General features: G+C 51.3%; 1 protein-coding gene across 1 annotated transcript in view; it reads left to right on the top strand.

Annotated features, from left to right (window-relative positions):
• The window catches only part of LOC118782228 (A-kinase anchor protein 13-like), a 90323-nt gene that overhangs the window by 61956 nt on the left and 5547 nt on the right, over positions 1 to 22820 (top strand). Inside the window, exons 12-27 of the mRNA XM_036535534.1 lie at positions 808 to 1460; positions 3718 to 3892; positions 4049 to 4151; positions 4283 to 4325; positions 8688 to 8799; positions 12737 to 12893; positions 15427 to 15494; positions 15795 to 15855; positions 16205 to 16349; positions 16543 to 16655; positions 17331 to 17477; positions 18636 to 18886; positions 19450 to 19575; positions 20024 to 20141; positions 21776 to 22027; positions 22720 to 22796. Coding sequence (XP_036391427.1) covers positions 808 to 1460; positions 3718 to 3892; positions 4049 to 4151; positions 4283 to 4325; positions 8688 to 8799; positions 12737 to 12893; positions 15427 to 15494; positions 15795 to 15855; positions 16205 to 16349; positions 16543 to 16655; positions 17331 to 17477; positions 18636 to 18886; positions 19450 to 19575; positions 20024 to 20141; positions 21776 to 22027; positions 22720 to 22796 — 2601 coding nt within the window. The remainder of the gene's footprint in view (positions 1 to 807; positions 1461 to 3717; positions 3893 to 4048; positions 4152 to 4282; positions 4326 to 8687; positions 8800 to 12736; positions 12894 to 15426; positions 15495 to 15794; positions 15856 to 16204; positions 16350 to 16542; positions 16656 to 17330; positions 17478 to 18635; positions 18887 to 19449; positions 19576 to 20023; positions 20142 to 21775; positions 22028 to 22719; positions 22797 to 22820) is intronic.

Here is a 22820-nt window from a genome sequence, read left to right on the forward strand (position 1 = left end):
CATCAAGCCGTGGCATTCAGGAACTGGCACCCGCCTCCAAAGCAGAAACTAATAATACACTTTAATGGAAATGGCCTCGGCCTCAGCCCTTTCCAAATTTCACAAAGCATGCTTTTCTCCGGTTACATAACCTCACACGGCTGGAAAGATCATTTCAGCATGTCTGTCAGGATTAGCGTTAGCCGCAGCCCTAGAAGAACACCGCCTCCGGGGCCCCCGAGCTGGCTCATTTTGCACTCTCGAAAAACGGAGAGCGCCGTGAGACAACGCTCTGCCCGAGTTACGAAACGGAGGGCCGTTTTGCCTGCTGTCGCATTGAGAAACACATGGCTCACACTGGAGCGTGAACGCACCTACGCTCTTTACGAAGTTCTCATTACGCGACATTACATTACGTGCATTTAGCAGACACTCTTTTGAAGGGCGACTTCCAGCATCCATTCAAGTGAAATGAACAACAGTGTCAGACCAGGCTAACAGCACTCCCAGAGCAGCAAGCTCATGCACAGCACCATTCAAGCATCAACTTTTGCTAATCTGAAACTAGACAGCCTAGAGAACTATGAGTGATGAAGTAGATGCGCTACCATATATCACAATGTCACAATGTCACTAAATCACAATATCTTATGGGAATAATACTGAAGTTCTCCCAAGCATGTTTATGTAGGGTGAAGACTGAAGTCATCCAAAGCATGGACGTGAAACCGTGGCCTTTGGAAGATCGATTGGGGTCCGAGTCGTGTTTGCCCTCTTATTTGATTTCGGTTCTTGAGAGGTGACCGTGCCGCTCTGCTCCCTCCGCAGGTGTATGAGTCAGTTACGGGGGACAGCACCAGCGAGGTGTCAATATCATGCTCCTCCACGGATGACACCACAAGCGTGGGACCGCCAGGCTCCGCCCACCACAGCTGCACGGGGTCCCAGAGGAGCTGGAGCTCGGAGGAGGTGCAGCAGCCGGGGGGTGGAGCTGGGGGAGAGGCGGAGGAGGAGAAGGACCGCGTGACGGAGGTGCTGGTACGGTCCGCGGCCTCCCGCTCCTCGGATCAGTCCCTCTCCCCCTTTCGCCGGCACAGCTGGGGTCCCGGCAAGAACCCCGAGGGAGAGGCGGAGATCGGCCCACGCAGGTCAGTGCTCCCATTGGTCCTCCGACAGCACCGCCAGCACCCAGACCACACCCACATCACACACGTGCCTCACTCATGTCACCCCCAGGCCACACCCACACTGCTCACCCAGACCACACCCACCATGCTCACCCAGACCACACCTACCATGCTCACTCAAACCACACCCACACTGCTCACCCAGACCACACCCACCACGCTCACTCAAACCACCCCCACACTGCTCACCCAGACCACACCCACCATGCTCACCCAGACCACACCCACCATGCTCACCCAGACCACACCCACCTACAGCACAGCACTCTCTAGCTCTATGCTCACTTTTCTACAGTCATTGGCTGTTGTTTCCTCGGGGAATGAATAGGTGTTATACCCTTTTTGGTCCGTATGGGTCGAGTGAGGACTTTAATTTGTTTAAAGGTGTTTCTGTAATCACATTTCCCACTCTGCGAGAGCCAGACTGCTGCATCCCCCTCCCTCTGTTCCCCCTCTCCGAGTCCTGCTCTGACTTAGTGGCATGAGTATTCAGTGTCACTGCGGTTTCACTGCATGGCTCACCTTCACCCCCCTCCCCATCGGTGTGTGAGAAAGAGAATCAGACATGAGGAAAGGGAGAGAGATGAAGAGAAAGAGTTTAGACAGGCAAAGTGAGGCAGAGGAGTGAGCAAGACCAAGAGGAGAGAGAGTGAGTGATGGGAAGGCCTGTGTGAGTGAGGGTTTGAGTGTGTTGGAGTCAGCACTATTCTTTGTGGTTATGTGGTTGAGTGTATGTGTGTGTGTGTGTGTGCACCCTCTTACCATCTCTCTGGTGTATTTCTGTCAGTCTGACACTTTTCAGTGGCTTCCTTTTCCTGTGAGTAAGAGAGAGAGAGAGAGAGAGAAAAAGGGGAAACTGTCACCAGTGACAAAACAAACCTCTGTTAGTCCAGCATTACAGTCTGTGTGTTCGTTCAGCATCAGGCTGTGGGATTATCGGGGAGCTGGGCATTATGATGTCATTGGGTTAGGCAGTGCTTTAGAATGGCCCGCATAGCCATCTCCATCAGCAAGCTTGACACCAGGTGAGCTGCTCTGCCTTTCCTGTGAGTCACTCAATAATCTGACCAATGCACGATTCTGGAGTTTTTATCAAGAGCATGCTTTCATCAGTTTGCAAAAATCTGTCATACAGGAACATAAAATGCTGTTAGGTTGTTGTCAGGGGTTGGTGTGCTATTACGTCTTTATTTTATTCACATTTTTTATTGTGTTCCTTTATTATATTTTATTTATTTAACCTTTATTTAACCAGGTAAGTCCTGGTTAGACAAAAATCTCTTTGCCAAGAAGGCAGCAGCACAGCAGCGTGACAGACTAAAAAACAAACCCACTCAGTACAAAACACAACAAAGGTAATCACAATATACCAATAAAAGCCTTCAAGAGCCAGAGCATGCAAGATGATTGTATACAATGATTATTAATCATATAATATATTTTTTCAAATGCTTAAATATATGTATTCATGTATAAGATGAGTAAAAGCAGAATTCAACATGAATAATAAAGGGAAAATGCTGCTGTTTCTACTGTCCTGCAGTGATATGGATAAATATAGAAACAGCTTGTGTAGCTGATGCTGAATGTGAGAGAAGGCTCTGTTTCGAGCTGTCTCACTTCAGCAAAGCCATGTTGTAGGAGAGGAAGGCCCACCTGTGTCTGGTGTCCTGCGCTTGCTGTATCTGCCTGTTCCTCCTCAGCGCAGTGCAGGGCTGTGAGGTTGTGCGGTACCCGGCGATGTGCCACTTTGTCTGTGTTCTGCAGTTCGGTGTTGTACTGTGGTCAGTGCAAGTTTTCAGTGCCCTGCGTTTGACCTTGTAGTCAAGGTGATCTGGAAAATTGATTTGTTGGCATAGACCTTCTGTCTATTGACCCTCACCTTTACAGTATGTTAAACATGTGAATGTAAGTGATATGATAGGTGATGTATTGATGTGATAGGTGCTTCTTATCCACACAACCCATTTTGAACCTGACTTAACAGGGTACTCTGTACAGCTGCACCTCTCTTAATAACGTGTGAGGTCCTTGGAGGACTGCATGTGTTGCAGCTTGTATGTTACGAGCTCACTGGACGCTGGCTCAGACGTGCACAGTGCTGCCAGAGTGGATATGGTGGATAGAAACCCTGAGAAGAGCTTGATATCCCAGGGCTCTGTTTTTGGTAGACAGCACCCTCCAGATGAGAGGCCTGAACCTGTTACACAACCCGGTGGCTGTCTGCGGTCTGCTGTTCCCTGACACATTTCCTCTCTCGGTTCCTCGTTCAGACCCATAAGATCCTGCAGCATATTAACGGCTCTGCTCTGATAACACAGAAGAATGCTGGAAACCGATGCTCAGACTAGCACATTTACAGTGTACATAGAAGCACGTGTGAAGGATGACAGCAGGAAATTTGTTTGCTGAAATCCGAGCCCCCATGCCCACAGTAGTGGTGTATCATCCAGCCAGCTGTGGGCTTCAGGAATAATCTGAGCTCTGAGATGCTCTGGCTGTCAGTTCCAGACTACTCCCTAACCACTCCGTGTTGTTGATTTGGCTGCAGTTACAGTCTGGAGGGCCTGACCGCAAACAGGGATGCAGTGAAGCTTTCCCTCCAGCAGGGGGCACTACCCCCAGACCCGCGCAGTGAGGAGAGCGAGGAGAGGGGATCGCTGGTGTCCCTGACTGAGGAAGACCTGGAGTCTGACCTGGGGGAGTGCAGCAGTCTGGACAGCCAGGTAATCAGCCAATCACTATTCACCACTGCTGCTACAGAGGTTATCTACCTTGTTATAATTACTGTTGGTGGTTAAATATCATATTGTAACTGCTGCTACAGTGGTTATTGTAATTGCTACATTTTTCTCCTCTGCGCTCGCTCCTCTTCGTCACAGAAGTCAGGAGGACACCGGATTCCCAGGTACATTCGCGGCTCCATGACCTTGCCCCTCACCAAGTCTGTGTCCCTGCTGGCCATCAACCAGAGGGATCTGGACGGTGAGTCCCGGAGAGCTGAGTGGTACTCTGTAAAGGCGGTGGTCCTTCAGGACGTGTCAGTGATGCAGTCCTAGCTGTCCTGCCGGTTTCCTTCAGCAGCTCTGCTCACTGCTCTTGCTCTCCTCTTCCAGGCATGAGGTCTTTCTCCAGTGTGTCTGCATCTCTGGCATACAGGTGAGGCCATGATGTTATTTATGTGCTTAGTGGGAGCCCTCGTTTCAGGTAACCTGTGTAACCTTCAGATACCATCAGGTATTTCCTGAATCAGTCTCCCACGTTCAATGTTCAGTTACCTTTTCCAAGCATACAGCAGCAGCTCCCGTCTCGCAAGTGAACCCTCAGCCTGCAGTGCGTAAACCTAAATCCCTAGCCATACTCCAGCACGCTGCCGTTTAGCCATACTCCAGCACGCTGCCGTAGCCGTACTCCAGCACGCTGCCGTAGCCGTACTCCAGCACGCTGCCGTAGCCGTACTCCAGCACGCTGCCGTTTAGCCGTACTCCAGCACGCTGCCGTTTAGCCGTACTCCAGCACGCTGCCGTTTAGCCGTACTCCAGCACGCTGCCGTAGCCGTACTCCAGCACGCTGCCGTAGCCGTACTCCAGCACGCTGCTGTTTAGCCGTACTCCAGCACGCTGCCATAGCTGTACTCCAGCACGCTGCCGTTTAGCCGTACTCCAGCACACTGCCGTAGCCGTACTCCAACACGCTGCTGTTTAGCTGTACTCCAGCACGCTGCCGTTTAGCCGTACTCCAGCACGCTGCCGTAGCCGTACTCCAGCACGCTGCCGTTTAGCCGTACTCCAGCACGCTGCCGTAGCCGTACTCCAGCACGCTGCCGTAGCCGTACTCCAGCACGCTGCCGTAGCCGTACTCCAGCACACTGCCGTAGCCGTACTCCAGCACGCTGCTGTTTAGCCGTACTCCAGCACACTGCCATAGCTGTACTCCAGCACGCTGCCGTTTAGCCGTACTCCAGCACGCTGCCATTTAGCCGTACTCCAGCACGCTGCCATTTAGCCGTACTCCAGCACGCTGCCGTTTAGCCGTACTCCAGCACGCTGCTGTTTAGCCGTACTCCAGCACGCTGCCGTAGCCGTACTCCAGCACGCTGCCGTAGTCATACTCCAGCACGCTGCCGTTTAGCTGTACTCCAGCACGCTGCCGTTTAGCCGTACTCCAGCACGCTGCCGTTTAGCCGTACTCCAGCACACTGCCGTAGCCGTACTCCAGCACGCTGCCGTAGCCGTACTCCAGCACGCTGCTGTTTAGCTGTACTCCAACACACTGCTGTTTAGCCGTACTCCAGCACGCTGCCGTAGCCGTACTCCAGCACGCTGCCATTTAGCCGTACTCCAGCACACTGCCGTAGCCGTACTCCAGCACGCTGCCGTAGCCGTACTCCAGCACGCTGCTGTTTAGCCGTACTCCAGCACGCTGCCGTAGCCGTACTCCAGCACGCTGCTGTTTAGCCGTACTCCAGCACGCTGCCGTTTAGCCGTACTCCAGCACGCTGCCGTTTAGCCGTACTCCAGCACACTGCCGTAGCCGTACTCCAGCACGCTGCCGTAGCCGTACTCCAGCACGCTGCTGTTTAGCTGTACTCCAACACGCTGCTGTTTAGCCGTACTCCAGCACGCTGCCGTAGCCGTACTCCAGCACGCTGCCATTTAGCCGTACTCCAGCACACTGCCGTAGCCGTACTCCAGCACGCTGCCGTAGCCGTACTCCAACACACTGCCGTAGCCGTACTCCAGCACGCTGCCGTTTAGCCGTACTCCAGCACGCTGCCGTAGCCGTACTCCAGCACGCTGCCGTTTAGCCGTACTCCAGCACGCTGCCGTTTAGCCGTACTCCAGCACGCTGCCGTTTAGCCGTACTCCAGCACGCTGCTGTTTAGCCGTACTCCAGCACGCTGCCGTAGCCGTACTCCAGCACGCTGCCGTAGTCATACTCCAGCACTCTGCCGTTTAGCTGTACTCCAGCACGCTGCGGTTTAGCCGTACTCCAGCACGCTGCCGTTTAGCCGTACTCCAGCACACTGCCGTAGCCGTACTCCAGCACGCTGCCGTAGCCGTACTCCAGCACGCTGCTGTTTAGCTGTACTCCAACACACTGCTGTTTAGCCGTACTCCAGCACGCTGCCGTAGCCGTACTCCAGCACGCTGCCATTTAGCCGTACTCCAGCACACTGCCGTAGCCGTACTCCAGCACGCTGCCGTAGCCGTACTCCAGCACGCTGCTGTTTAGCCGTACTCCAGCACGCTGCCGTAGCCCTACTCAAGCACGCTGCCGTTTAGCCGTACTCCAGCACGCTGCCGTTTAGCCGTACTCCAGCACGCTGCCGTTTAGCCGTACTCCAGCACACTGCCGTAGCCGTACTCCAGCACGCTGCCGTAGCCGTACTCCAGCACGCTGCTGTTTAGCTGTACTCCAACACGCTGCTGTTTAGCCGTACTCCAGCACGCTGCCGTAGCCGTACTCCAGCACGCTGCCATTTAGCCGTACTCCAGCACGCTGCCGTAGCCGTACTCCAGCACGCTGCCGTAGCCGTACTCCAACACACTGCCGTAGCCGTACTCCAGCACGCTGCCGTTTAGCCGTACTCCAGCACGCTGCCGTAGCCGTACTCCAGCACGCTGCCGTTTAGCCGTACTCCAGCACACTGCCGTAGCCGTACTCCAGCACGCTGCCGTAGCCGTACTCCAGCACGCTGCTGTTTAGCTGTACTCCAACACACTGCTGTTTAGCCGTACTCCAGCACGCTGCCGTAGCCGTACTCCAGCACGCTGCCGTTTAGCCGTACTCCAGCACGCTGCCGTAGCCGTACTCCAGCACGCTGCCGTAGCCGTACTCCAGCACGCTGCTGTTTAGCCGTACTCCAGCACGCTGCCGTAGCCGTACTCCAGCACGCTGCCGTTTAGCCGTACTCCAGCACGCTGCCGTTTAGCCGTACTCCAGCACGCTGCCGTTTAGCCGTACTCCAGCACGCTGCCGTAGCCGTACTCCAGCACGCTGCCGTAGCCGTACTCCAGCACGCTGCTGTTTAGCTGTACTCCAACACGCTGCTGTTTAGCCGTACTCCAGCACGCTGCCGTAGCCGTACTCCAGCACGCTGCCATTTAGCCGTACTCCAGCACACTGCCGTAGCCGTACTCCAGCACGCTGCCGTAGCCGTACTCCAACACACTGCCGTAGCCGTACTCCAGCACGCTGCCGTTTAGCCGTACTCCAGCACGCTGCCGTAGCCGTACTCCAGCACGCTGCCGTTTAGCCGTACTCCAGCACGCTGCCGTTTAGCCGTACTCCAGCACGCTGCCGTTTAGCCGTACTCCAGCACGCTGCTGTTTAGCCGTACTCCAGCACGCTGCCGTAGCCGTACTCCAGCACGCTGCCGTAGTCATACTCCAGCACGCTGCCGTTTAGCTGTACTCCAGCACGCTGCCGTTTAGCCGTACTCCAGCACGCTGCCGTTTAGCCGTACTCCAGCACACTGCCGTAGCCGTACTCCAGCACGCTGCCGTAGCCGTACTCCAGCACGCTGCTGTTTAGCTGTACTCCAACACACTGCTGTTTAGCCGTACTCCAGCACGCTGCCGTAGCCGTACTCCAGCACGCTGCCATTTAGCCGTACTCCAGCACACTGCCGTAGCCGTACTCCAGCACGCTGCCGTAGCCGTACTCCAGCACGCTGCTGTTTAGCCGTACTCCAGCACGCTGCCGTTGCCGTACTCCAGCACGCTGCCGTTTAGCCGTACTCCAGCACGCTGCCGTTTAGCCGTACTCCAGCACGCTGCCGTTTAGCCGTACTCCAGCACACTGCCGTAGCCGTACTCCAGCACGCTGCCGTAGCCGTACTCCAGCACGCTGCTGTTTAGCTGTACTCCAACACGCTGCTGTTTAGCCGTACTCCAGCACGCTGCCGTAGCCGTACTCCAGCACGCTGCCATTTAGCCGTACTCCAGCACGCTGCCGTAGCCGTACTCCAGCACGCTGCCGTAGCCGTACTCCAACACACTGCCGTAGCCGTACTCCAGCACGCTGCCGTTTAGCCGTACTCCAGCACGCTGCCGTAGCCGTACTCCAGCACGCTGCCGTTTAGCCGTACTCCAGCACGCTGCCGTTTAGCCGTACTCCAGCACGCTGCCGTAGCTGTACTCCAGCACGCTGCTGTTTAGCCGTACTCCAGCACGCTGCCGTTTAGCCGTACTCCAGCACGCTGCCGTAGCTGTACTCCAGCACGCTGCTGTTTAGCCATACTCCAGCACGCTGCCGTAGCCGTACTCCAGCACGCTGCCGTTTAGCCGTACTCCAGCACGCTGCTGTTTAGCCGTACTCCAGCACGCTGCCGTAGCCGTACTCCAGCACGCTGCCGTAGCCGTACTCCAGCACGCTGCCTTTTAGCTGTACACCAGCACGCTGCCGTAGCCGTACTTCAGCACGCTGCTGTGTCTCTGTGAGCCAGGCTCCCTCTGCCCGCCCAGCTACGCGCTGTAGTACAGTAATGCGCTGTTACTCTTGTTTTGTCCTCCTCAGCATCTCGGAGGAGGGCCAGGGGCCCCTGAGGGCCGACGTGGAGGGGAAGAGCGGGACGAAGGTGGGCCGCACGTTCAGCTACCTCAGGAGTAAGATGTACAAGAAGACTAAGGTGAGCCTACCTCCGCACAACCACCCTGCTATGGGCCTAAAGGTTCCACAGAACCATCGTGCTGTGGGCCTAAAGGTTCCACAGAACCACCCTGCTGTGTGCCTAAAGGTTCCACAGAACCACCCTGCTATGGGCCTAAAGGTTCCACAGAACCACCCTGCTGTGGGCCTAAAGGTTCCACAGAACCATTGTGCTGTGGGCCTAAAGGTTCCACAGAACCACTGTGCTATGGGCCTAAAGGTTCCACAGAACCACCCTGCTGTGGGCCTAAAGGTTCCACAGAACCATTGTGCTGTGGGCCTAAAGGTTCCACACTACCACTGTGCTATGGGCCTAACAGTTCCACAGAACCACTGTGCTATGGGCCTAAAGGTTCCAAACAACCACTTTGCTATGGGACTAACCGTTCCAAAGAACCACTCTGCTACGGGCCTAAATGGTTCCACAGAACCGCTCTGCTATGGGCCTAACAGTTCCACAGAACCACTGTGCTATGGGCCTAAAGGTTCCACACAACCACTGTGCTATGGGCATAATGCTTCCACAGAAGCACTTCTAATAGCCAGACTGGATGGGCTTGCACTGTAGCACTGATCTGGAGTCAGTCAGAAGTCCTTTGTATGTCATTCAGCCATGCTGAGAGGTTTTTTTTGTTTGAAAGAAATTATTAATGCAATGACATGTGCTTCTCCATTTACATAAGATTTTGTTGTTTGCCTGTTATGCCAGTCTGTATCATTTGCTTACCTACATGCATAAGATATTCTCAGATTAAGGTTTGGGGTCTGTGTGGATGTGCAGATGTTGTTTGCCAAGGTGTTGCTTTAGATTTTGAGTCACCATGGTGACGCTGATGTTCTCAGAGGTTCTTTCCTGCAACAGAGCTGTGAGATAGAGCAGCAGAGAGGAAACTCTATCTCCTCGTGTGTGGCAGATTTGGGGGTGTGAAGAGCGGGGGTGTTGTGGTTCCTCTCTCTCTCGGGACTGTGGCTGTGGTTTTAAAGCGGCAGCCAGCACTTCTCTGTAAAAGCCGCTGGGCTCTCTCGAGATCAGTGCTGCTGCTGTGGTTCCGCTGTAGCTGCCGTGACACAGATGATGCAGATAGGATGAACGCAGTAACAGAGCTGTCCCAGACAGCGTGGGCTCTGCTGTCCTCAGCCAGGCTTTATCTCCTGATGATGTTGATGCTAACAGTGTTGCACTCCTGTCTGTGAGTGATGTTATCCTGCTCTGACACCATCGCTCATACAGCTTGGATAGATACGCTTCTGTTCTATTGTGCTGGAAGTGGCCCTGGATAAGAGTGTCTGCCTAATGAATGTAATGCAATGTAGTGTACTGTAGTCCCACAGGACTTTACTTTGTCCATCACAAGTGTGGGTTCTAAGAGAGAATATATGACGGCAGATTTTATATTACATATTCCAGTAAAAATCAGTTTGGTGAGGTACCTCTCCCAAAGGCCTGGAGGTAGATATACTGCTGCTGAAAACACGGAATCTCATCGCATGGACACGTTTGTCAGGGCAGACGGTGCAGCCTGATTGGCTCAGGTGATGGATGCAGTCTGGCTGGAGTTAGAATGCTGTAGAGCCACAGGGGGAGGCAGAGGAGGGACAGATGCTTCCTGGGCCCGGCTGGCGTTCATGGGAGTCCAACACTGCATCTGCAGGGGCTGCTGCTCTTGCATCAAGCACTATGGTAATGATGAAACCGCAGCTGATCCCAGATCCGTAGATAGTCTTTCTGGAGCAATGTGGTATGGAGTTGCAGCTGACTCCAGATCAGTGCATTGAGTCCTTTGATAGTAGTGTTGTATGGAAAGTTCTTTAACAGGGAGAGCAGCTCCGTAAAGCTATTACTGGGCCGCTGGTGCTACCTGTTTGTGCTGACTGCTGCGAGATTTGAGTTTATCTCTTTCTGTTTTTCAGTGTGGTTCCTTTTACTGGCGTGACAAAATCCATATTCACAGTGCCAAAGCATTATACATAAATGATACAGGCAGCAAGTTACAATGAGAACAAACAGCAATGAAGAATAACAAACAATTACATTTTTATATTTGATTCTAACAAAAAATGAGATATTGGTAAATACATGTGCTGTATATACATATATCCATCTGCCTCTTCATTCCAGTTCAAATTACACAAGATAAAAAAGTAAGTACTAATGATCATAATGTAGCTATAACATGATTACTCTCTGTCACTTCCTCTCTCTCTCTCTCTCTTCATGACCTTCTCTGACTTCTTATCTTCTTGCTGTTAGTTATGGTTTGGTCTGCCTTTTAATCAATACCCCCACATCCTCCCAGCTGAGCTTCACTTTCCTGTTTGTTTTCAGCAGTCCAGCTCTTCTGACTCAGAGTCATTTAGCTTAATGATTTTGATTTTTGTTTCTCTTAAAATATCCAGGTGTCTCACTGCTTGTTGTTGCCCTGTGGACAATAACAGATCTCAGGGAACTGTCTTAGCCGGAAGACTTGGATTGAGGATGTGTTTGTCACAACAGTAACTCCACATGTGTGTTGTGTTTGGAGTGTGCATGTGTTTGGCCTCTGTTAGCCTTTAGCAGCCTGTGCAGCTCACATCCTCCGCACAGGATGTTACTGAGCACAGAGTGCAGCAGCGTTTCCTCACACACAGCGCAGGCAGAAGAGCAGCTCTGTCATCCTAGCTGTTGTTTGTGCAAAAATAAAACAATTCAGAGCCTGTGCTTTCAACGTGGGTGTGGGCCTTTCCATGTGAGTCCACTCGGGAGACCTGCGTTTCACTCGTCCTCCGAGTTTGGGTGTGTGCATTACCCAACGCTGCCTGGAAACCAGCCATTTTCCGGGTGAAATAACATGCTGTACCCGTCACTGTTCAGTTCAGTTTGTAGAGCACATTTAAACATGTATGACTTCCAGACATACGCAGGCAACGTCCCCCTCTTTAAAAAGCCCAGGCTTATTTTTCCAGATTGTCATTGTACACGAGCTGTGTTTAATTACTGACACATTCATTCTGTTTCCATGAAAAAATGTTTCACATGTTCTTGACATATTCAGATGTATTTTGATACTCTAAATTTTGCCAGACGTTGCTTTTGCTGTAATCACCTTATGCAGAGGCCAGAGAAGTGTAAGTGTTTGCACTGAATGGCATGATGGTAGTGGTCTATCTTAATTAAACTCTTGAAGTGTTTCTGTCAAGTGCTGAAGTCAATAGAGCATCTTTGTCATGTTTGAGCCTTGGGTTAACACAAAGACTGGCACAGAACATCCACTGTGTTGGATTCTGTGATGGACATCGAATTCCTGCTGTATGTTAAGGTGCATAATGTTGTCTCCTGACCGATGGCATATGCTTAAAGTTGTGTACACCTGTACTTCTGGCCGTTGTGAAACTGATTTGAAGAGTAATAGATTTTTGTGATTATGCTAGGAAGAAGTTGCTTAACTCTGAGCACACGTGCAGAAAGCAGTGGTTGCACGACCACATGCAGAAGAAAGCTTTCGGTGACTCAGCTTGTAGACCTTTTTAGGAGTTGCTGACACAAGTGAATATTTGCTGTTTACAGTATATGGGGGAAGCACAGTATCTGTAGCTGTGTGAGTAACTGTGTACCTTCAGATGATACCATATTGAGCCAGAGCTACTACTTCTCTCTGTGAGTAGTTTGCAAACTCAGAGACAGATCAGTGTGAGGTATTGCTCTATGGGTGAGCAGTGAGACTCAATCCGATGTTATTTCCTATTCAGCACTAAGGCTTGCTGGTAGTTGTAGTGCCTATCTAATCATTGACAGTGGACAGTTGGGTCAGGTTTGATCGCATGTCTATTGAGAGCCCACTGCAGGGCGCAGCAGAAGTTTAAAGAAGAGCTTGTTTTTCCAGATGCTTCTGCTGTTGTTCCTAATCGCTGTGCGCTTGTGTGTTTTTTTTTCTACACAGGAGAAAGACAAGATGAGAAGCAAAGAGAGGGAGGCCAAAGAGAGGGAGAGCCGCACAGTGAACGGACACCTCTTCAGTGCCGTGAACTCCGCCCCCTCCGTGCACTGCCTCCAGTGTTCCAAAGCTATTGGGAATAAGGAGGCCGCCTTCTGCACCAGTAAGAGCCTGAAACCGCCGGCACACCTCATGCAAAACGACCACCTCCTCCCTTTCTCACCCAGGAGCTCAGCTACTGCCCTGTCACCTGCTCAGGATTCAGTACGGAGGAGTACCCGTGTTTTCAGAAAATCGTGAATGTTATTTATGCATTGCGAATGTGTGTAGGGTAGAAGGCACATTACAATAATTAACTGCATTGGCAACAGAATTCAAAGGGGATTTTCTCTGAAACAGTGATAAGTACTCTCCATTTAGGCACAACCTCATGGTATTCTACAGAATTATCTTATTTCGTGTCTCATTTGACAGAGCTTTGGTCTCACAGTGACTGTCACAGCAGAGTAAACAGCAGCAGCAAAAGTGTGGCTGATGTTGGTCAATCCATGGCTGGTGCTGTCACTTCCTCATTAAGTTGTATTTTTAACCCACGGATGTCTGTCTGCTCGTCCATTTGAAAAGGCATGTGTAACTCTATGCTTTCTGTGTCAGAGCAGTGAATAGTGAGGGAGTGGTATGAATTTTCATGAGAAATTGTAATTTCAACAGGAATTTTTTCTCTCAAACAGGAAATCTAGAGTGTGGTCAGGGCCTGTCTGCGGTCAGTGTCTGCTGTCTAAAGAGGATGTTCTTTATTTTGCAACACTTTGGCTCCCTGTACAAAAGGGGACAACAGGACAGTGTGCGGTGTATTTGGCAGGCGTGTAGTGTATTGAACAGGTGTGTAGCGTATTTGGAGGGTGTGTGTTTTGGTGGTGGAAGCTTGCAGGTCATGTTTCCAGAGCTGTGGCGGTGTATCGCTGGCACCACCCTTTGCCCCACATTCCCAGTAATGCAGACTGCTCTTTTGTGTCTCTGTTGGAATGGTGGGAAACAGGGCAGATGTACACCGCTAGTTACCCCCGTTGCGAGCCGTAGCTGCTTCGGGTCACTCTCTGCAGCGCGAGTTTAAACTTTGGCAGACTTTCTCTCGGGTGGGCTCTCACGCAGGCTCTGATTGTCACTTGTTTGTGTTTATTGTCAGTCTGTGAAAGTACAGTCATTGTTTGCTGCGCTGGTTATGCTTGTAGCTACGGTTGTCTTAGTTTAAGATTAGCACAAGTTAACTCGTGATGATGCTTGAATGGTGTTATGCTCACACTCACTGGTCTGGGAATGCTGTTACTGGTCTGGGATGCTGTTCTCCATATGACTTTGATGGATACACTTCTGTTCTCTTGTGCTGGAAGTGGCTCTGGATAAGAGCTAATGCTAAATGAATGTAATGTTATGTCTCTGTCATCTGGATGTGTGGGAAAAGACATAATGAGTTCTTAGAAATTGAGACTAAATGCTTTGCTTGTTCTTCGGGCAGGTGCGTGTCTGAATGTCTTGGGCTACCTCAGATGGAGGTTCCTCCTGCTCCAGCTCCTCTGCCCAATTGCCTGTGCTGCTCAGGTTTGTGTAGGTGGACCCCTACCTCCTCTACCCCCATTTAGGGCAAATGGTGGAGAGGGGGGGCTTTCTTTAGCGGCTGAACTAGGGGATGATTTGATGGCCAGATAGTGAGGCTCCTTTGTTACGTGAAGCACATTGAGTGATAGAGAGAGAACCTGCAGAGTGGCCTCCTGGGACAGAAAGTTTAGCCTGTCCCGTTGCGAGTGTCTGCGTAGCAGCCTGTCCCGCTGCGAGCCTCTGTGCAGCAGCCTGTCCCGCTGCGAGCCTCTGTGCAGCAGCCTGTCCCGCTGCGAGCCTCTGTGCAGCAGCCTGTCCCGCTGCGAGCCTCTGTGCACGAGTGTCTGCGCAGCAGCCTGTCCCACTGCGAGCCTCTGTGCACGAGTGTCTGCGCAGCAGCCTGTCCCGCTGTGAGCCTCTGTGCACGAGCCTCTGCGCAGCAGCCTGTCCCGCTGTGAGCCTCTGTGCACGAGTGTCTGCACAGCAGCCTGTCCCGTTGTGAGCGTCTGCACAGCAGCCTGTCCCGCTGTGAGCGCCTGCGCACGAGTGTCTGCGCAGCAGAGAGATAACCATAACAGCCATTGCCGCTGCAGCGGTGGGATGACATATGCAGGCTGTCCAGTGTGGAGACGCTGGCTGGGCTGGCTGCCTGTGTGCTCGGAGAGCAGCTGCGTTTCTGCACATCTGAGTTGACTCTGCTTCTGTATTGACCATGAGGGGGAAAGGCGGCGCGTTCTGGTTCTGGCTCTGATTCTGATGTATCTCATCCGGGCTTGCTCCTGGCAGGCCCCAGTGTAGCTGCAGAGAGAAGCGGGGACACGCCCGGCTGCTAAACCAGCTGAAACGCCAGTTCAGCAGTCAGTGGGGTTTATTTCCTACTGAATTGTGTTTGATGGCAGGGGTATCTTCAGAGGCTTGGCTTAACTGTAGGCAGTTTACTGTTTTCTGTTCCTTGGACCTTGCTACCAGTGGCAGCTCCTGGCAGCTGCTCTGTGTTAAAGAAAAGCTGCTCCTTTGATGGTTTAGACTACACCTTTACCTGGGTGTGTCTCTGCAGACTGTTGGCTCAGGAAATGAGAGGTTGCGTTTACTTTTTTCAGACTGCAATGCACACGTTCACAAGAGCTGCAGAGAGGCGCTGCCTGTATGCACCAGCATCAGGTTGAAGGTGAGTGAAGCCACTGCTCCCCTCCCTCTTCTCCCCCTCTTCTCTCCCACTTGCTTTTGTTGTCTCTCTATCTCTTTTCCCCTCTCCTACTCTCTCCCTCTCTCTCTCTCTCCCCCTCTTCACTCTCTCCCTCTCTCTCTCTCTCTCTCCCCCTCTTCACTCTCTCCCTCCCTCTCTCTCTCCCCCTCTTCACTCTCTCTCCCCCTCTCTCTCTCCCCCTCTTCTCTCCCTCTCTCTCTGTTTTTTTCTCAGTTGTTTCGGTGCTGTATGTGATGTTTCATCATTGATTCTCACCTGCAGACACAGTTGTATGTAGAGCCAGATACAGCTTCATTACCTGGAATCAATTTGAAAGGCAAATGTAAGTTCTGTTACTTTTTTCCAGATTTCATTTGGCATGACTGTTACTGTAAATGGCAAAACAGACCCATCTAACATGTTTGTGTATGTGTGTGTGTTCATGTATGTGTGTGTGTGTATGTCTGTGTTCCTGTTTGTACGTGTGTGTTTGTGCATGTGTGTGTGTGTGTGTGTGTGTGTGTGTGTGTGTGTGTGTGCGTGGGTGTGTGTGTGTGTGTGTGTGCGTGGGTGTGTGTGTGTGTGTGTGTGTGTGTTCCTGTTTGTGTGTGTGTGTGTGTGTGTGTGTGCGTGGGTGTGTGTGTGTGTGTGTGTGTGTGTGTGTGTGTGTGTGTGTGTGTGTGTGTGTGCAGCTACTTCATCGTGGGAGCGGCCCTGGTCTGTGCTGTTGGCAGCGGATGACCCCTCCCTGGCGCTGGGCATACGCAGACACACCGGCATCATGCCGTTCAACAGTAGTAACCTTTCAAAGAGCATCTCAATAAGCAACATCGCAGGGTGAGTCCACCTGTACCTGCCTGTACCTGCAGCTCCGTCTCCCATGAACCCTCTTTCCTGTCACTCACAGCTCTGCCCTTTGAGTCTTAACAGACATACAGGCTGTGTAGGGTGAGGCCAGATCAGACATCAGCTAATGCTAATTTGCTTGTCTCACTCTCACCCTTTCTCTTGCCCTTTCTCGCCCATACAGCCCGGTGTTTGATGAGATCCCACTGAAGGGCCTTCGTTACCTGTCCCAGTCAACTGACTCTCTCCACAAGATCAGCAAGGTCAACGAGTCCACAGAGTCTCTGACAGACGAAGGTGAGAGGCGTGGAACACGCCCTCTGGACACGCCCCCTGGACATGCCCCCCCCAATGCTGTTCCCCAGCAGCCCTTACTTCACAGCAGAGGCCCCATCACAGCTGGCCTGTGGCCTGTGATCACAGCTGGCCCATGGCCTGTGATCTGATTCACAGCTGGCCTGTGGCCTGTGATCACAGCTGGCCTGTGGCCTGTGATCACAGCTGGCCCATGGCCTGTGATCACAGCTGGCCCATGGCCTGTGATCTGATTCACAGCTGGCCTGTGGCCTGTGATCTGATTCACAGCTGGCCTGTGGCCTGTGATCACAGCTGGCCTGTGGCCTGTGATCACAGCTGGCCTGTGGCCTGTGATCTGATTCACAGCTGGCCTGTGGCCTGTGATCACAGCTGGCCTGTGGCCTGTGATCTGATTCACAGCTGGCCTGTGATCACAGCTGGCCTGTGGCCTGTGATCTGATTCACAGCTGGCCTGTGGCCTGTGATCACAGCTGGCCTGTGGCCTGTGATCTGATTCACAGCTGGCCTGTGGCCTGATTATTCAAAGCTGGCCTGTGATTCACAGCTGTGTGCACTGCATGCATTGGTTTGAATTTGGATGGTAGGATGTAGTAATTTCACAACTGCAGGTTAGTGTCTCCCAGGTGACAGTGGTGGTCTGTCTGTCTGGCTCAGGGACAGAGATGATGGACAGTCAGCTGCTGGGCGAGTTCGAGGCCGACTCTAGAGAGCTGGAGGCTGACTCCTGGAGCATCACTGTGGACAAGAAGTACCTGAGACATCTCAAGAAGGACGTCATCAAGAGACAGGATGTGATCTACGGTAGGTGGACCATTTAACCCCTGCCTTAATTCAGTCCCTCCTGACCTGGAGGTTCTAGTTGGTCCAGGAGATTCCGTTTCCAATGTCTGCCCAGCTAAAGTAACCATGGATATTCTTTCAGTTCTTTCATGGATTCTTTCAGACCACCGCCCATGAAGAATGGTCACAATGAGCTAGCAAATCAGAACAGTTACTGCTTTAGCAATGGCAGAAACAGAACTCTGAATATGAAGCTCATAGAGCACAATGTCTGGTTAATATACGCAACATTTCGGCTCTTCTGCGAATCAGTTAGCAGGGCTCTTAGTGCAGGCTGAACCCTGCAGCCCAGGTTTAATCCTGCCTATGTCATCAGCTGACAGTGACCAGGAGCCCACAGCAGTGGAACAAGTCCACCAAGTAGCTTCATTCATGGCGAATTAAGGGTGGGTATGTCGGCAGGGTCTCCCAGTCTCATCACTCTGCAACTTGTCAGGCACTTGGGAGATGCTTTGATGATGTCAATGAGGTAGACACTCTCACCCACAGCTGTCCTGAGCCCACAGGGAATTTCAGACCTCAGTGTTGCATTGGAAAAAGGCAGGTGTTCCAAAACAAGTCAAACTGTGTTCTGAATTAGCCCATGAAGCAAGCAGGTGCAGGTTTGATTTGGGTGGCAGGTGGCACGTATGCCAGCACTGATTCACAGTTTCACATCCGTCTATTGCCATTCCCCCATCTCTTAATTCCCTCCCTTCATTCTCATTCTTTCATTCCCATCCCTTCATTCTCATTCCTTCATTCTCATTCTTTCGTTTTTATTCCTTCATTCTCATCCTTTCATTCCCATTCCTTCATTTTTATCCCTTCATTCCCATTCCTTCATTTTTATCCCTTCATTCTCATCCTTTCATTCCCATTCCTTCATTCTCATCCTTTCATTCCCATTCATTCATTTTTATTCCTTCATTCTCATCCTTTCATTCCCATTTATTCATTTTTATTCCTTCATTCTCATCCTTTCATTCCCATTCATTCATTCTCATTTCTTCATTCTCATTCTTTCATTTTTATCCCTTCTTTCTCATCCTTTCATTCCATTTCCTTCATTCCATTTCCTTCATTTTTATCCCTTCATTCTCATCCTTTCATTCCCATCCCTCCCCCTGCTCCTCGCAGAGCTGATCCAGACAGAGATGCACCATGTGCGCACGCTCAGGATCATGGCAGATGTGTACAGCAAGGGGCTGCTGAAGGAGGTGCAGCTGGAGCCGCAGACGGTGGAGCGGGTGTTCCCCATGCTGGACGAGCTGCTGGACATCCACACCGGCCTCCTCGCCAGCCTGCTGGACAGGAAGAGGGAGTCGCAGCAGGAGGGCGGGGAAGGAGGCTTCATCATCCACAGAATCGGAGACATCCTCATCGCCCAGGTGGGCAAGAGGGGCGCAGCTTTGGGTGTGGTGACCAAAAGCATTGAAAACCTTTAAAATTACATTTCATTACCAGCATTTAGCAGACACTCTTATCCAGAGTGACTTACATTAGTCACAATCTTTCTTGCAATGTTATCCATTTATACAGCTAGATATTTACTGAGGCAATTCTGGATTAAGTATCTTGCCCAAGGGTACAGCAGCAGGGAATTGAACCGGCAACCTTTCCGTTACAAGTCCTGCTCCTTACCACTAATATATAAAACAATAATATATAATAATGCTTATTATTATTCTACTTCAGACTGTAAGGAGAACAGAGCTTTATGTACCTTAAAATGGGAGGAACTATTATGTATCATCAGTAATTCACTGACCAATCACAATGCTTTAATATGTATGTCAAAGTCTTTTTATTGGCTCAAACCAATCAGTGACTGACAGCATGTGGAAGCTCCACCCATTATGGGTCTCATGATACATCAGTTTCTAATATCTGCTGTGTCATATGGTCATGTGGTCAGGGGATGAGATGTGATTGGCTTGTTCCCATACTCTAGTTCTCTGACAGCAGTGCTGAACGGATGAAGAAGGTTTACGGTAAATTCTGCAGCCGCCACAATGAGGCGGTGAACTTCTACAAGGAGCTGTACGCCAAAGACAAGCGCTTCCAGGCCTTCATTAAGGTAACCACAGCGATACTCTGATGCAGGGCCTTTATAAAGGTAACCACAACAATACTCTGATACAGGGCCTTAAGTAAGGTAACCACAGCGATACTCTGATACAGGACCACATTGCTGAATCCACCCACATTGGATTACTGTCTTACTGTACACCTGGAGCTGGTCTCTCAATAGCAGTTTACCCGCAAGTCATTCCATATGTACTTATAACCATTGCTTTTAATTTAAATTCAGAATTTTAATTTCGAATTTTAAATTGAATTTTAAGTTCCTGAAAAAGTTAGTAAGCTCATGTAAATACAACAACTCAGTATTAAGACAAGAGTCAGTGGTCCTGTTATTTGTCCTGTTTGTGGAGACATTGCATGGACATCCCACGCTGTACTCCTGTGTCTGTTTTCCGGGCACTGCCTCAGGCCCTACACTGAGTGTCGCGTGTGTTTTTCAGAAAAAGATGAGCAGCGCTCTGGTTCGAAGGCTGGGCATCCCAGAGTGCATATTGCTGGTGACGCAGCGCATTACCAAGTACCCAGTGCTGCTGCAGAGGATACTGCAGTACACCAAAGGTGAGGCTCAGTGCGGCTCTGCAGAAAACTGACCTGCAGTCTGTGTGACAGAGCTGGGGTACAGACTGAGGGGTACAGAGCTGGGGTACAAACTGGGGGTACAGAGCTGGGGTACAAACTGGGGGTACAGAGCTGGGGTACAAACTGGGGGTACAGAGCTGGGGTACAGACTGGGGGTACAGAGCTGGGGTACAGACTGGGGGTATAGAGCTGGAGGTGCTATGAACTTTAGCTGAAGGCAGAAAATCCCTTCTGTTTAAACAGCATGAGGGTGAAGTGATCTCAGAATTCTCAAGTCATATTCATGTCTCCGTCTACTCAAATATATATGTAATATATGTAGAGCAGAGCAGAGCGCTAATGCAGATTCTGTGCTGTCTTATACAGTCTGACTCATATCAAAGAAGCATCAGCTCTGGTATAATTCAGACTTAATGTCAGTAAAACTCACAGTTACTATCAGAGCAATTACTAAACAGCCAGGCAGGTATGCTCCATGTCTCATTCCAGCCAGCAGGAAAAAACCTGAAGATATTATTTTCATAATAATACAGTGAATATTGATAAAATAATGAATTAGATATGCTTTTCTCTCTGGTAAGCTGCTACATATGCTATGTCCTTAACCCACTAAAACTGATGATTTTTGCATGTCATAAAATATGATAAAATAAATATGATCTGGAAGTACTTTTTCATTTGGTTATCTCTCAAGGAAGGGCTGACTGTGTGTATTGTGTGTAGTGTATCCCCTGTTGTGTTGTGGTTGGCTGTGGTTTGTTTATCTGCAGTAAGTTCTGGGTCTGTGTCCCTACAGTGAGCCTGCAGTGAGCGTTGGGTCTGTGTCTTGGCAGTGAGCGTTGGGTCAGTGTCCCTGCAGTGAGCGTTGGGTCTGTGTCCCTGCAGTGAGCGTTGGGTCAGTGTCCCTGCAGTAAGCGTTGGGTCTGTGTCCCTGCAGTAAGCGTTGAGTCTGTGTCCCTGCAGTGAGCGTTGAGTCTCTGTCCCTGCAGTGAGCGTTGGGTCAGTGTCCCTGCAGTGAGTGTTGGGTCAGTGTCCCTGCAGTGAGTGTTGGGTCCGTGTCCCTGCAGTGAGTGTTGGGTCAGTGTCCCTGCAGTGAGTGTTGGGTCAGTGTTCCTGCAGTGAGCGTTGGGTCCGTGTCCCTGCAGTGAGCGTTGGGTCCGTGTCCCTGCAGTGAGCGTTGGGTCAGTGTCCCTGCAGTGAGCGTTGGGTCAGTGTCCCTGCAGTGAGCGTTGGGTCTGTGTCCCGGCAGTGAGCGTTGGGTCAGTGTCCCTGCAGTGAGCGTTGGGTCAGTGTCCCTGCAGTGAGCGTTGGGTCTGTGTCCCTGCAGTGAGTGTTGGGTCTGTGTCCCTGCAGTGAGCGTTGGGTCTGTGTCCCTGCAGAGAGCGTTGGGTCTGTGTCCCTGCAGTGAGCGTTGGGTCTGTGTCCCTGCAGTAAGCGTTGAGTCTGTGTCCCTGCAGTGAGCGTTGAGTCTCTGTCCCTGCAGTGAGCGTTGGGTCAGTGTCCCTGCAGTGAGCGTTGGGTCAGTGTCCCTGCAGTGAGTGTTGGGTCCGTGTCCCTGCAGTGAGTGTTGGGTCTGTGTCCCTGCAGTGAGCGTTGGGTCTGTGTCCCTGCAGAGAGCGAGGAGGATCACACAGGTGTGGCCGAGGCCCTGCGGCTGGTGAAGGATGTGATTGCAGCGGTGGACAGCAAGGTGAATGAGCACGAGAAGAAGAGGCGTCTGAAGGAGGTGTACAGCCGTACAGACAGCAAGTCCATCATGCGCATGAAGAGCGGCCAGATGTTCGCCCGGGAGGACCTTCTGCGGGGGCGGAGGCTGCTGCACGACGGGCCCCTGCAGCTGAAGAGCTCCACTGGCCGGCTCAAGGGTGGGCCTCTCCCTCTCCCTCTCTCCCTCCATCTTTCTCTCTCACATTTTCACTCACTTACTCACTCTCTCATACTCTCTTTCTCTCTGTTACACACACACACTCACATCCTTCCTCTCAGTCTTTCTCTCTCTCTCTCCCCCTGTCTGTCTCACACTCCTCCTTCACTCTCTCTCTCTCTCAAGCTCAAAGCATTAATAAATCATTAGAACATCACATACAGTAATAAAACATAGACCATCTATTTAAATCCAAGTTAAATTTGGGATGAGTAATTTGGGGAGTAAGTTTCTCCTTATATTGCAATATTTCTCAAATTCTCGGTCTCCCTCCCAATCTCTCTCCCTCTCTGTCTTTCTCTCTCTCACTCCTGCTTCCACACTGAGCCACTCCCAGACCTCAGCTGGATTCCTAAAGTTACTTCTGGTTTCTACCTCAGCCCCATACCTGTATGTAACCAATGCCATTCTGGTGTTCCTGGGATGACACAAAAATAAAACACAGACAGCAGGGGCAGTAGGGGGCAGTGAGGATCAACAATAATCATGAAAGAGCAAAAAAAAAATCCCCACATGGATCCGTATAGAAAGGGCCTATATGGCAAAGAGTCCGCTGTGATCCTTACAGAAAGTGCATGTATGGAGGCATTTCTGCTCCCGCTTCAGTCTCTCTGCCTCCTCTTCTCTCTGCAGATGTTCAGGCCCTGTTGCTCTCAGACGTCTTCGTCTTCCTGCAGGAGAAAGACCAGAAATACGTGTTCGCCTCGCTGGTATGTGCCTCGTTACTCTCATTG

The sequence above is a fragment of the Megalops cyprinoides genome, chromosome 8 (assembly GCF_013368585.1).
Source record: "Megalops cyprinoides isolate fMegCyp1 chromosome 8, fMegCyp1.pri, whole genome shotgun sequence".
Lineage (NCBI taxonomy): Eukaryota > Metazoa > Chordata > Actinopteri > Elopiformes > Megalopidae > Megalops > Megalops cyprinoides.